Source organism: Helicoverpa zea, chromosome 31 (genome assembly GCF_022581195.2).
Source record: "Helicoverpa zea isolate HzStark_Cry1AcR chromosome 31, ilHelZeax1.1, whole genome shotgun sequence".
NCBI classification, from domain to species: Eukaryota; Metazoa; Arthropoda; class Insecta; order Lepidoptera; family Noctuidae; genus Helicoverpa; species Helicoverpa zea.
In genome coordinates this window covers 15,196,509-15,211,491 of record NC_061482.1, presented here as the reverse complement: position 1 = coordinate 15,211,491, position 14,983 = coordinate 15,196,509, and the positions used below count along the sequence as shown (strand labels likewise).

At 34.7% G+C, this 14,983-nt stretch overlaps 1 protein-coding gene across 3 annotated transcripts in view; it reads left to right on the top strand.

Moving 5' to 3' along the window:
* Positions 1 to 1,983: 1,983 nt before the first annotated feature.
* Positions 1,984 to 14,983, top strand: part of LOC124645022 (PHD finger protein rhinoceros-like) — a 41,665-nt gene continuing 28,665 nt past the window's right edge. The window contains exons 1-4 of one of the 3 annotated variants that reach the window (XM_047184754.1): positions 1,984 to 2,280; positions 3,125 to 3,428; positions 7,702 to 7,896; positions 8,944 to 9,160. In XM_047184754.1, coding sequence (XP_047040710.1) covers positions 3,253 to 3,428; positions 7,702 to 7,896; positions 8,944 to 9,160 — 588 coding nt within the window. In that variant the 5' untranslated portion in view covers positions 1,984 to 2,280; positions 3,125 to 3,252. Of the gene's footprint in view, positions 2,297 to 2,365; positions 2,541 to 3,124; positions 3,429 to 7,701; positions 7,897 to 8,943; positions 9,161 to 14,983 lie in introns of those variants that run through there. The other 2 variants (XM_047184756.1, XM_047184755.1) reach the window with 2 other exon arrangements.

Below are 14,983 nucleotides of genomic sequence, written 5' to 3'. Positions count from 1 at the left end.
ACAACTTACAGACGTAAATATTTGTGAAATCTTACCATTGATTATCCAAACATAAAAAATACAGTAGGTGTTAGGGACCCTCAGTTAATCAATGGAGATATCATGTACGAGAACCGGTGCATTTTTTTTTAAAGTTTGGTGTACCACAGAATAAAAAATATTTTTCAATGCTAATTTCGGCCATTTTCAGTTATTTAGAACGTCGTGAATACCACGGTCCATTGCATTGTTAGTTACGCGCTGCAAAGTGCAAATAAATGCATTGGTTGATTGATTGATTGCTTCGTTCATGTAACAGGACACGCGACAGACGGTTTTACGCTATTGTAGCTATAGATTGGCGAAGCAGGCATTGCTCAAATACTTTCTCCTTCATTGAGATGACCACACATACATATTTATAAGTAAGTATATAGAAATCCGTGTTCTAGGTGTAAGTACATAGATATTCCTGGGATTAATCATTCTAATATCTACCGTTTCATTTGCTAATTTTTAGTCTTATTAGTTAGGATACTTATTCCTACGATGTAGTAAACGGCAACAGGGGCCCGATTCCCCTAATTTTACTTAAGCGACATTCGATTCACGTTCGACTCGATTCGACTGAGATCCAATCCCGACTCGATTACCATTGAAGCGTGTGTGGCATTCCGCTATTTTTTCTTTGAAATAAAAGTTTTTATCCTTTTTTGTCATTCAATAATGAATCATTTTGTCTGCAAATGATTTACGATTGCAAAATGATTGTACAGCAAACTACCGTATGGACCAAAATCACCAAAATAGCAGACCAATCGCACACCAATCAAATGTCAATCGAATACGATTGGTCTTTTATTAGTAGCAGAATGCCCGATATGGCTAAAATTGCTATTGCGATCATATTGCGATTCGATTTCTATTCGATTTTAACATTATTAACTTAGGAGAATCGGGCCCCTGGCTGATACGATGATGATAATATTATATAAATTAAATAATATTAAAAACAATATAATATTAAAAACCAAAAATATAGTATAAATAATATTGAATACCAAAAATATAACCTTATCGGGTGGTCACATGTGAATCGTAGGGTGTCCATGCAAGTGCACCTATTAAAACAAATTAAAAAGATGGGTGTAATATAATAAAATAGTTGTAAAAAAAATGTGACGAGACGTTATTTATGTAGTTTTGCAGCAATTTATTTACAGCAACAAATATGTTAACAGCTTGATTTGGAAAGTAGGTACACATATTCAATTCAAGTAGGTATGCTCGAGATTTGAAATAACTGGGTGCGGTGATCTTAATCTTGCAGAAAATAATTATATTATATGAAATAATTACTTAGATCGAAGCTACCAGTGGCTACAATGTAGAACAGAAATAGAAGATAAAATAATAAATCTTTTAATGCTCTTGTCCTCTCACATAGATCCTAATGATGATTATCAGGACCTGAATAAGTTTGTTAAGTTTTATCTATGGTTCTGCTCCTAACCATCGAGGAGTTCCCTCATAAGAAGACCAGGGTCTGGGTTGGAGCATCAAGTTTTTCTATGTTATTGTCATCGAAACTATTATGCCCGTTCAAAATTCCAAAGTCTAGAGGACGTATTTACACTACTACTAACGTGGATTTGTCATTCATGAACTTAGAAGGGGAATGGCTTGTAAACAAAGATAAAACCTTGCAAATAAAATTAATGTGGGACTTAAAATACATACAGATTGGGTGTTGTTAAAATAGTAAAATATTTTTGACAAACTTTGGGGTTGGCCAGAAAGGATAAATTATAAATATGCTTTTTGCTCTAAACCAACTACAAGTAATTTTTAAACCCCTATAAAAAATAAACGCTTTTATTGAATCACGCACAATAAAAAATAGAACGGAATTTTACAGGAATTTCTCATTTTTTTAATACAGCAACATTATGACTTTTTTTTGACGACAGCGCCAACTGGTGGATATTTGGTGTAACTTCATATTGATATCTCTGGCTCTATGTTCATGTTGTAATTTATTCTAGTAATTTGTGCTTCTTGCTGACAAATCCAATGTTTATTAACTATGTGCTCGTGTTTGGTTTATTCTCGGCTTTGAGAAATTAAAAATCTTATCTCCATGTATATGTTATGCGGCAAGTTACTTTCAAAACCAATGACATTAGATGAACTCGATGTGCGTTTTGGCCATTTTACTTGGCTTGCGTTGGTGATTCGTACATAGTCACGTGACCGAAGTAGTTTTTGGATCAATGGCGCCAAATGTCTGTTACAGAAAATGTATGTGAATTATGAGGTATTTCAACATAGTGCATTATTGCAAATTGATATACAATTGACTTGATGTATATATGATATACATTCATAGCGAAACGGTGGAGAAAATGATGCGTAGGACTCACGTCAATCTGGCAACAAAACAGTGCTGCTATCTATGTTGTCAACTTTGTTATGTAGCCTACAATGGAGACTATTCGTGAGATAAATATTTACGGTTAATTAATATAGAATGAAGTTATTGGATTCCTTGGTTGTTTACTGTGAGTGCATTTTGTAAATTATCGGTGGCTGCATGTGAGTTGATCGAGGGGCGGCTGATAAATATGGCTCGCCGCTATTTACAGTCTCGGCCCGACCACTGGCCCGCCATACATTTTACTCGTGCAATAAAGTGAAACGTCAAACGGGATTGTTATTCATTTTCGTACATAGTGCAAGAGAATACCATATATTTCGATATTGATGCATCATATGGTGTAATCAGCAGAGATAAAACACGAACATACTGCTAGAACACCTGTACATTTTACATTGTTGAATCCTGAAATGACATTTTTGTTCTGACCGTCAAAATGCTTTTGTATCTAATAGTTTCGGATAAAAGGCTTCAGTACTAGAAGCCAATGCTGCAATACGTTGAGATGGTGTTATTAATGGTGAAAGCACGTTGTTTTGTTGTTTGGCTGACTGTGTTCACTGTAATTAGTATGTCAAAACTCAGTGTGTGATAGTGTTGTGTGAATACTTTGGATGATTGTGAACATGCTTAGAGGAGCTCAATGAAGAGCTCCCAGTGATGATGAGGGTGACAAGCAGGTATAAAATAGACATGTTGTTGTTTCAGGTTTACGGAACGCAAACTGAAGTGCCATGTAGTGAATGATGTGACATTCTACACAATGTTGTTACCGCGTTCTAAGTGTAAAGCAGTAGAAGCATCGTGAACATGTAGGTTGTGGACTACTTAGCGAGATGTCGTTGAGAGGCACAAAGCGGTCGTCTGGGATGCGCGGTGATGAAGCCGGTGTATCCAAGCGCCGCAGGACGGAGCCCGAGGATGCTCTCTGGCAGCTCCGCCCAGTTAGTGACCTCAAGATGTCATCAATTTATAACAGGAGTGCCTCAGAGGCACCCGCTGAACTATTCAGGTTTGTGTGATACGTTTGAATTGGATGCCATTATTGGAATACAGTCTATTATATTATCTTAAGTATTAGAAAGCATTCATATATTAATTAGAGTATGTAATATATATTATGTATTAAGCACCAAACCTCTGGTTTCTGTAACTTCAACATAAACAAACTATTGTCACAGTTCATATCAACTTAGGATTCTTGTTGTTTGTGGTCATGATAAGCTATCTAAAACAAAAGCTGGCATGAAGAGTGACATACCTCTTGATTAGGGTTTCAGAAACCAAGTAACATTTAGTTCCAGATATTGTATATTATACGCTGTTCATAGTTGTTAGTATTTTTATGCTGTATAAATAGCTGTTTGCCCCTGCCATTTTTGTCATATTTACTAGCTGTTGCGAATAATACTGACCTGCTCAAAAGTGATTCATAGAAGTACATTACTTAATTTTGCTAAAGATTGTTTGAAAACAAAAACACAAGCTGCAGCTGAGTATTTTTTTTAAATCACACAAGAATAAGTTAAAACCTAAAATCCTACAGTTTAATAGTATTTTGACTACAACACAATTGTCTATAGTCAACAACTTGCATTGCAGTTGCCATAAAATATTGCACCCATGCGAATTTGCTTTAAATGAACTGGGTGAACTTGCTGTGCTTAAATAATGTTGTGCAATAAGCATTCTGCTGAAATTGATAACATAACATACTTAAAGATTTTTGAAAAATTATTCAAATATAGATTTGAAAGCAAATAACTTAGATTCAGTTGCATTGCTGTGCTGTAAAATCTGTTATTAGATAATATAAAATTAGTACATCATTATTGTAAGTTATAAATGTTGTTATTTAGCCATGTGTAAAAATAACTTACTCTGGATCTTATGAACTCAACTTGACTAAGATTTTAATGAGGAGAGGAATAGTATTGCGACTGTTCTATGAATATTGTGCCTGTTTTTTGCAAAATAAATATAAATCTGTGTCTACTGTAGTAGGATAGTTGTTAAGACGGATTAAATTAAGATATGAGAGAATGTGCATATGGAAATTAGGATAGTAAATGACAAATGAATGTTGCTATGTTAAATATAAATTACACTATTATTTCAAAAGCAGTTTATTAGACACACTTATCCTACTGTAGATTTAAACCCTATTGATGTATACTGCGGATATTAATACAAAGTAAATTCTATTACCTTATGTTTAAATTACCACCAGATATAGTACCATATAACAGACAAAAATAGTGAATGGTCACCCAAATTGGATCTGCATTTTAATGTAAAATTATAACCAAAGTTTTAACTCCTCCTAATATGCTATTTAAGCAAAACTGAACGATCACCAAATCTTAGCTAACAAATGAATTAATGCAGTACTTCTGCCTAAATAAACCACAGTGATTCTCTAAAAATGTGGTTTATTTCCAAATGAAGTATTACAATGCCATCATCTCCAGAGCTGTTTCACAACTATGTTAGGGTTGGCGTTCACCGGATGCAGCTGAGTACCAGTGTTTTACAAGGACCCACTGCCTTTCTGACCTCCTCACCCCAGTTACCCAGGCAACCTAGTACCCCTTGGTGCCAGACTTACGAACTTCTGACTACCATAACGACGGCCAAGGATGTTAAATAAGGGCTGGGACCAATTTACATCAATATAATGATGCCATATGTAGTTATATCTAAAACCACATTTTCAAGTTTGCTTTTATATAATACAACCCTGACAACTGTAGTTAAAAACTAGCTATGCGAGTTTTAGCTTGCCTAATTTTGGTGCAATCTATGTTAGGTGATCATTTACTATTTTTATAGATCATTTTCCATTGTTGGTGTGATTACAATTTGAAATGCAGTAGTGACTACATTTACTGGTACTATTGTAATTTTAGACTTAAATATTACAGAATTAAGTGTATCAAAACATTGTATGGTGGTCTTTATTATTATTATCATTTAATCCCTATTTCATATTGTAGTAATGTTATCAGTTGTACATCCTATTAATATTATGATGGGATTTGCATCCTCTCTTAGGGAAATTCGTTACAAAAAAATGTCCTAAACATTTATTTAGTTATATATTCTCATTGGTTATTAGTCAAAACAGTTTCTTATTGTTTTGTTATGAAACAGAAACATTATTAAGTTTTGGAATGGTCAAAGAACTGCTATGACATGATCCTGCCCAAGTAGAATGTTTAAGAACATGATATCCTTAATAATAGGTTATAATTGGAAAAAAAATATGCCTACATACTTACATAACTATGGTTCATATCCATATAACCCAAAATACTTTAATGAGGACTTTAGCCCTTTTCTGTCAATAATCTTAATTTATGCATTATAATAAGTCACTGCTAACTTAACATAAAAGTTGGTTAAAACCATGCCTAAGGCAGTTGCAAGTTATTAATGATACGCAGATAGCAAATAATCGTTGCTATTACAGAAAAGTACATAAGTAAGCTTCTGGTGACGCAGCGGTTGCCAAAGTAACACGAGCACAGGCAGATGAAAGCGTAGATGGCTACGAACAGCATCGAGGGATCATACTCTTCTTTGTCCATATTGCTGGTATTCGAGTACTTCTTTCTGGGTATGGTATCTGGCCACCTAGAAAAGAAATACTGTGTTGAACACATAAAAATACTTTTGGTGGTAATACTGCCAAGTATAAGGTTGGTTTTTGAACCCAAAAAAGATTATTGAGTCGAGACTAAGATTATTGGTAGACAGGAAAAAGCTTCACAACAAGATGCTGTATTAAAATTCAGAATGCAATTTTATCATTGTGCTACCTGTACATTCAAATCAATTTAATCTTTAAACTGACAAAAAACAACAGAGCACTCGGTTTTTCTTTATATTACATTATCTTATTGTTTCTAGTCTATGAAGAATTTCTTGAATCTAGTAGCCGCTTTCACCACAGGGACTCTAAAAATGAATAATAATTATTAATTATCATTCAAAAACAATATTTTGCAAAAAAAAAAATACAACTATGAACATTCTCTCACACTGAAGTTAAAATTGAGCTTATGCTGGCAAAATTACTCTAGACATAGATATAAGGGTTATTGTAGAAATTGTTATTATTGTGTACTATGCGAATTGTATTGTTTATCTATTAGTATTTTATTGTCAATCAATCATTTTATTCATCTTGCAATCATCATTACTATAATGTAGAAGATTATGTCATAATGTAACTTCCATCTTTAAATTTTATTGTTATTGCTATCAAATATTCTGTCATTCATTGGGATAGAATCTATATCATTGTCTTGAAAATTCTGCAAATGGTATTTGTACTAACTTATATATTACTTTCATTGTAGAAATTAACCAAATAAGAAATCTTACTAATCTGTCTAACAAAAATTGCTAAAGGAACTTAGGATGTACATACTAACTCATTAATTAAATTTATACATCATTCTCATCAGCTTGAAACACAGAAACATATTAATCTATTCTGTTTTGTATCAATCCGAAGATTTTTAAATGGCGCTATCAGACATGTATTTGTGATGGACAAGGTGATGGCATTCACATTATAATACTCTTTGGAAACACATGTTTTAAATACAGTGTGATGTCTCAATGATTCATACTATTTTCTTATCATGGTCACTGCATGGTTTAAGCAGCTGAAATCAGCTTAGCATGTAATACTGACATACAGATCCTAGTTATCAAATATTTATCCGGAATTGCACCGACCGTGGTCACGGGCACAGCTAGCAGCGTCTCCGTGAAACGCTGTTTTTTAAGTAACCTCACATAATTATTTTTTTGAAATACAAACATACTTTTAATGTCGGTGCAATTTGAACGACACGTCGGGTGAAGACAAAGGGATTGTACCAATATATACCTATGGATATCCGTAGGAATTTATCGCCTGTAAGTCCCAATAGTTTATAAACATGGACAAACACCCTAGAATATATCGATTGAGAATGATACAAACAAGGGTAAAAAGCTGTGGCAACTAACTGCAATTAATTACAACATCTCAGAAAAGATTAATATGTAATACAAACTAACAAGATTTTACAGACGACTCGACATCCAACAATATCGCGTCTAAAATCAAAATCTTCAACAATTGAATTGGTAATGTATTCTGATTTTGATCTACATAATCTAATTCAGGTATCTGCATATCGCGTTGTCTGTAAAATGCCATGGGTTTGGTGAATAAAATAACAAAATGTTTTGGAAATGCTAAGTGGATGTGTGTGTGCGAATTTCAGAAAGGACCTTATCAGCGCCATGAAATTGCCCGACAATGAGCCCCTGACACCATCTTCGTACTGGATAATAACTGACACGTGGAAGCAGGACTGGGAGAGAGGAGTTCAGGTGCCGGTCAACCCTGACTCCCTCCCCGCGCCTAAGGTCAAGATCATTGACAATCCACCGCCACCCAACTTTCAGGAATTCAAATTGTAAGTTCAACTTTTATAAACATCGCTACTACATTTTCCAACTTTTACTTAAGAAGCTTTTAAAGGTTTTCTTTAAAAACTCTTCTATAGGGGGAGGTCACGGTTTTTTTGTGACTTTATAACTTTCTTCCACAACACTGAGAAGTTATTTCGGTGGTTACAAAAGTATAAGCTAATTATAGCAGTTGTTTAATTACCGAAATCAAATAATATCTGTTCATTTGTAAAAATCAGCAAAGGATATTATTAAAATATTGTAAAAAGTTAAAAAAATAAATATTAAAAGTCCTTTATGAAATAGGCTGGTAGTTTCGATATATAGTGCATATGGTGAACACTCATTGTGTACTACTCAATAGTGATGAAGGTAAGCACCGGCCATTAGGTGCGGTTTTAAAATTGCTTCATTTTGGATGTGGCAATAATAATTCTAAATAATAATTCAGTAGGCAATGAATTAGGTTAGGTATGTTAAATTTCCATGTGGTTATTTTTTTAACAAAGGAGTACTACAGATTTTCATTTAGTTTCTATTGGTCTACGTAAACAGCATAACTTTGATCTACACAGACGCTGTAGTTACTCGGTGACGCCCATTTTTTGACGCCCTTTATTAGTAGTAGATTATTTATGGAAAATATAGTATTAGCTGTTTGAAAGTTACAATTGTTTATTACATTTTCAACACTTAATACTTTTGTTACGTTTAAAAAAAAAATATATTTTTTATCTTATAGAAGTATTCAATATGAATGCGGCCTTAACAATTTCAAATTAAGTACAGGCGTTTGCCCCGCCCAGACCCATCTCACTCTGTCAATACCGGAAAAATTGCGAGAGATATACATAGTACTCATTGTAAAAAAAAATACGTCAGGAATATCATTAAAATTCGATATTAAAAGAAGGTATTTATTTAAATATTTTACGACTGCCACCTGAAAATATAATATAATAACTTAAGACTCACCTTAGATTGCCACCGTATCCAAATGTCCCTGCAGACACGATATTTTCTTTTATTAATATGCTTTGTTTATCCAACAGGCCTAAAGACAAATACGTGCACCTGAGTCGCGATGCTCACTACCATTCGGACAAACATCTACTGAGTCAAACGCCGGCGCGTGCCGAGGCCGCTTGCAGTTACGACTTGGATGCCACTGACACCGCGTGGCTAAAACTCCTGAATGCAGAGCGCGCGAGGGCGGGTGCCCCACCAGTCACCGAAGACCAACTCGAAAAAGTCATCGAGGAGTTGGAGGTAAGTCCTTATATCTTTTTCCATACAACCGATTTTCGACCTTAAAAGAACGTGGGTTACGTTTGATAACGCGTTTGATACTACTGCGCATTCGCCGCCCCTAAGGTTTAAAACAGTTTTGCATTTAACAGTTAGTACAGTTTTGCATTTACGAACATCAAAAAGGATTTTGCTAACGCAAATATAGACGTATGAACTGCACTGAGATACATTATCACATGGATTTACATAAAACCTACGTAAGGTTGTGACATTGTAAACTGATGCATTTTTATTCACGTTAAATATACGGAAGGGTACCTTAGGGTCACGTTTTATTCCACGTGTAATAATAGAGGAGTACTTTTGTAGCCGATGCCGAAATCGAAACTATCTTAGTTTCGGCCTAGGAAACAGCATCCAAGATCTTTTAATAATCGTAATATTACTCGAATAAAAGCTCTGTCATAAGGCAACACTAGCATAATTATTTATTATTTAAAAGAGGATTCGAAGCAGTAGCCTTTTGCCGTTGGCACAGTGAAGGTCTCGTCGTTCCAGTTATTGTGAATCAGTTAATTTAATTCTAAAAAGTAGTTCAATAAACATTAAGACAGTAAGTAACAAAGCTTTTCCAAGCCCCCGTCGGTCCGCATAACAGCGCAATAGTGCAACCAATAAATATATAAAACCTTCTCATTTTTCTGCCCCAGTTTCATCGATAAAAGAATAAGATTCAAGGGCACTGTTGCCAATGGGCATGTAACTAAAAAAACTTCATTAAGCCTAATCTTTTCATATAGGTAGTACTACCCCAATGCATTTTGTTTGATGTCGAAGCCATAGGGAGATCACGACGAAGGGAAGAGTTTTAATAAACGGCTACACATGTTATATAGTGTTTCAAGGTCCGTTGTAACCTTATTTTATTGATGTATGTACATGAGTGCCCAATTTAGGTAGTTTACTAACTCTAAGTAAATTATGTTGCCATAATCATTTAGTAAAGCGTCTTAAGATAGTTTCACTTTAATTTATCATTTTGATGGGACAATTGATTTCATTTTTTTATTGCTAATATAAGCTAAATAATATCAACGTCATAGCTCGTATTTTCATACTAATTGCATAGAGAATAACTGTTTTTGTCAGTTCAATAAAAGTTATAAATTTGACTCGTTGTAAACTACCGTATTAGAACTGTAAAAGCTAATTAAAATTGCCGAATTTATATTGGCTCGCAATCACCGCTGACATAACCACCCGGTTGATATTACACTATCCAAAACAATCATACTAACAATTTGTAACTAATATAAAAATACTGAAGATGGTGCACAATTTCCAATACAACATCTTATAACGAAAGTTATAAAGCAAACCGCATCTTTCATTCATTAGCAACAAAAGTGTACCGAAGAAATTTTGTAACTATCGAAGAAGTTTTAACAACGTCAAGAGTTAGACGAATCTCTACATACTCCCCGCGAAATTTCACAGGTACATACGTGTAAAGGTGCGTTTTGAATTCTAGTTGACGACTGCCACTGGCAACTTCACGCGACTGCATGAAATCAGTCGATACCTGACAGCGACTGCACATGCTGTTGCCGCTTCGATCTCAAACGGTTTTATAAGATCTGTAACTACACACAAACCATTACCTTAATCCGCGGCTGATATCAAGCATTTGCTGAACGTGCATTTCGCAGTTGCAGCCGGCAGCTAGCTTTCAAAACGTACCTTAATCGTCGAGCTGTGATCCCAACGACATGGTTAAGATAGCATCGACATAACTTACAGACGTACAGGCTCAGGTCACACGGGACCAAGGAGTTTCTATGTATTTATATTTGACATTGAGCGCAGTTACAATGTTGTGCGCACCTCGGTCACATTGATTTTGGCTTAAATTGTGGAGAACGACTCAGATTTATGCAGGTACTGGTAACCAGATCATATTTTACTAAGGCTCAAGTTTACTGACAATATAAACGTTAGATTTTCGAAACACAACTGTTTGCGAAAATTGGACGTGAAAATTCATAGTAAACTGTTATTAAAAAAATCAAAAAAACTGACGTTTATGTTGTCGGTGAAATTTTGCATCAGTCTTTTGATGAGCCATCACGTATATGGAAATATTACTAATGTATTAGGTAGTAGACAGCTAAAAATGAAAATAATAACCTGAAAACTTCTTAATAACTTATGATTTAATATTGCACACAAGAAGTGCCTGTTTTGTAAGTGAAAAAAAAAGCACCAAGTAATTAAGTTACTAGCGACGTGTAAATATTTCTTTAAAGAATACCCCGTGGAAAATTTTAATTTAAAGGTGTTTAAATAACTAAAGAAAGGAAGCACAAAAACTATTCTTAGCATTAAAGGACTTTTATTTACAAGTAAACGCAAGTGCAACTTTTGACGGGTCGCATTTTTATGAAGCGTTTTTCATTTTAGAGCCCTCTCTTACATAATATATTAATTGCATTGATAATTTACTTCACTTCATTTTACCTCGTAACCCAGTAAAATACTATTTAATCATGTTTATAATATCAATTGACATCTATGTCACTCTAAAATTGCTCTATAAATAAATAGCACTTTCATCAATAAGTGTTGGAGGCTGTTACGTGGTTCCGTGGTTGGTCGAAGTGTTCACATTCATTAGACTCATGCCGATGCGGTTATAGCCTACGTTGCGTAGCTATTGTAGGCGCTACGTTGCTACGCTGCTACGACGGCGACGCTACGAAGCTACGAAGTTATTAAAACAGGACTTAATTACGTCCTTTATGCAGAGAGTACTTACAATTTTTTTTAACCATATTTGAGTCCATGAAACTAAAACAACATAATGTAAGTTATTAAAAAACCCGCCACTGAATCCGCCGCTGAATCCGGTTAGACTGGAAGCCGACCCCAACATAGTTGGGAAAAGGCTCGGAGGATGATTAAAAAACCCGCCACAGTCGTACCATCATACTTGAAAATCGAGCAAAAACCAAACCATATCTCTTTATTTTTATGGTGGCTACAAAAGCAGTTTACACTGTGTAAAAACAATTCATTTTACTTTCACGAGATTAAGCCCGCAGGCAGATAGTCGGACGGTCGACAGGCTTAGTACTACTCAAAGGGCTTGCAGCCCTAAACGCATGGGGAATGCACCCGGTGAAATGTAATGAGTTTGTATTGCGCTGGTCAATGTTCATGGCAGGCCGAACAACCCTTTGATATAATCAAAGTACATATTATTATTGACGTCCAAACAGAAATAATTAATAAATCTTGACATGATGAAATTGGCACTCTATCATTTTTAAACAAATTGCTGACTTAATATGTTACTCTTAAGGTGTACTTTAGTTTGAAATGACGTCCCCTCAAAGGATGAAATCTAGGTCCCCCCTTCAAATATAATTCGCGGGAGTACCTACGTATTGTATAACAAAGATGGACAGTGATCGCCTAGTATTTATTTTTGAAGGTAAATCATTGATGATTGTTTATTTCTATGTCATTAGTTTTACTTCAACGAAATTACATTAGATAAGTGAGCCCCCGCTGTTATCTCGAGACATGTCGAAACAATTTGATAACTACTGAACTAGGTGAATAGTTGTATGTAGCTGCAGGAATGTGTGGGGATAATTGGCGTGATGGTATATTCAGTTCAGCGTAATAACGTTGTTTACTCGTGCGTTCAGATTTGAAAAGCTACATATCTCTTAGATTGATATAAAATGACGACTGTTGCACTTTAACTGAAAATACTTATAACGAATGTAAAATCCAGATCCAAATAAAAATATTACATCACTTCTAAATATTACCTATTCACATTATGGCATGCACGTGTACATTGTAGAGGGAAAATTCATCCAGACTAATAACACAGTATGAAACAGATCACTTTAATTGATTGGCGCAACTCACTACCAAAAGTTTGTGCGCGGGGGGAGGTAGGTGCGGAGGTGAAAGCTACATGCGTTTATACTAAAACCTATGTGCCTGTGTAGGTACCACATACATACAAGTCTGATCCTATCAAACCACCCTCGCTGTATTACGACCGCGGGTTCATTTTGACTGATTGAATGTTTATAAATCTGTATTATGAACCTAATCAGTCTGCAAAATTAATATTTCGAACCCCTGCCTTTTAATAATTTTAGACTTAATCCGATATTTTACAAGGACTAAAAGGGACGATGGTGGGCATGGATTAGGCTCGAGAAGTTTTTATGAACGTGTTTAGAGCTCCTTTTAAATAGTATTTATTTTTAAAATAGCGTTAATGATGATTTTATTATTTGCTAGAAATAGATAAGAGTCTTAATTAGTTACGTTAAGAAGCTTAGCACCTACTCAGATCTGTTTTTCACAGTACCTATAAATTAATAATAAAATTCATCCCCGGGTGGCTATATTTTATTCGGGTAGGTAGGGGAAGTAGTTTCCACGGGTTCCGCAGCTTGTCGTCAATATGCCGTTTTTAGAATGTTGTAACTTAGTTCATGTGCTGCCATGTGCAAAAACTATCCTCTCAACGCTAATTGACTCTAGGAATCGTAAATAGAGTTAAAAGTCTATATGAGGGTTTCGATACTCTTTGGTTCTTTTTATTTTGTTGTTATTTCAATTTAAAACGTTTCAGTTACTATGTTTGTTGTTTGTTTTTATCGAGTTAGTCAGTAGCAAGAATTAACTCAAAGTCTAAACAAAAGTTATCTAACTGAAAGGAAAACATGTAAGAGAAATAACAAGCGAATATTCACAAATATGACAAGGGTTTTTCATAGAAATATGTGCAACTAAATACTAGAAATGTTTATTATTTACTTGAAAATTCTAGCTCGGAATGTATCCTGCATTGCACGAGTTTTATAAATTAAAAAAATACGCGGAAGGGAATATCTAGTTTAATGTTTGCGAATAGCGTCCGGGTTTTACGTGAAAATATGGATTAAGTCTCGAAGCTTATAGTACGGGTGAAAAATTGTTTGTGAGTGACGTTCGTGCCCACCGCCTCTGAGGGGGATTCTTTGTGCATCAAACACAATTTGATATACGATATTCTGTACCTAGCATTTGTACTGGGAAGAGCTTTTGTGATGCAAACTTGGTAATCGATATAACCACTAATTTACTGAGTGTCATATTATCCGGATTAAAATAATGAACGCGTTCGTTTTGCGACCTATTCAAAGAGGACTATTAATCAGTTAAAATTATTACATGGAAAGCAGAAAGTATTGATTTTGTCTTTAGTAGCGGCGTCATTACCAATATTATGTTGCTTTCACAGTATTATGGCAATAATCAGTGAGCTTTGAATGCGACGGCTTTACCAAGAATAGTACTGATGGAATTGTATGGCTTCAAATCGAGGTTTATTGGATGGCTTGTCAGCACCAATATGCACTGGGAATTAATCCCCAACATTATTGGGTCGGGTATGCACATTGATAGATATTTACTTATGAAATTAACGTGCATTGGGTGTATGTACAAGCGTTACCCACAGCCGTTTAAGTAGCGATGTCAGTTCAGTTATCTATTAGTGTAATATATTTTTTATATAAAAATATATCAGGTAAAGGTAGTACGAGGACTGTGAAAAATACTGTTTGCGATGTTTAATTAAAACTAAAATCTATCAGTCTGACACATACAGATTTACGTTTTGATGGAGTACTTCCAATTACGAGAGATTATTGAAATTGTTAATAATGTGTCCAAAATAATCATCATAATTTTCAACACAATAAATTAGATTTCAATTACTTATTTCCACTGAATTTTGTAAGCAGCAGCTTCGGATTGATAAAATTT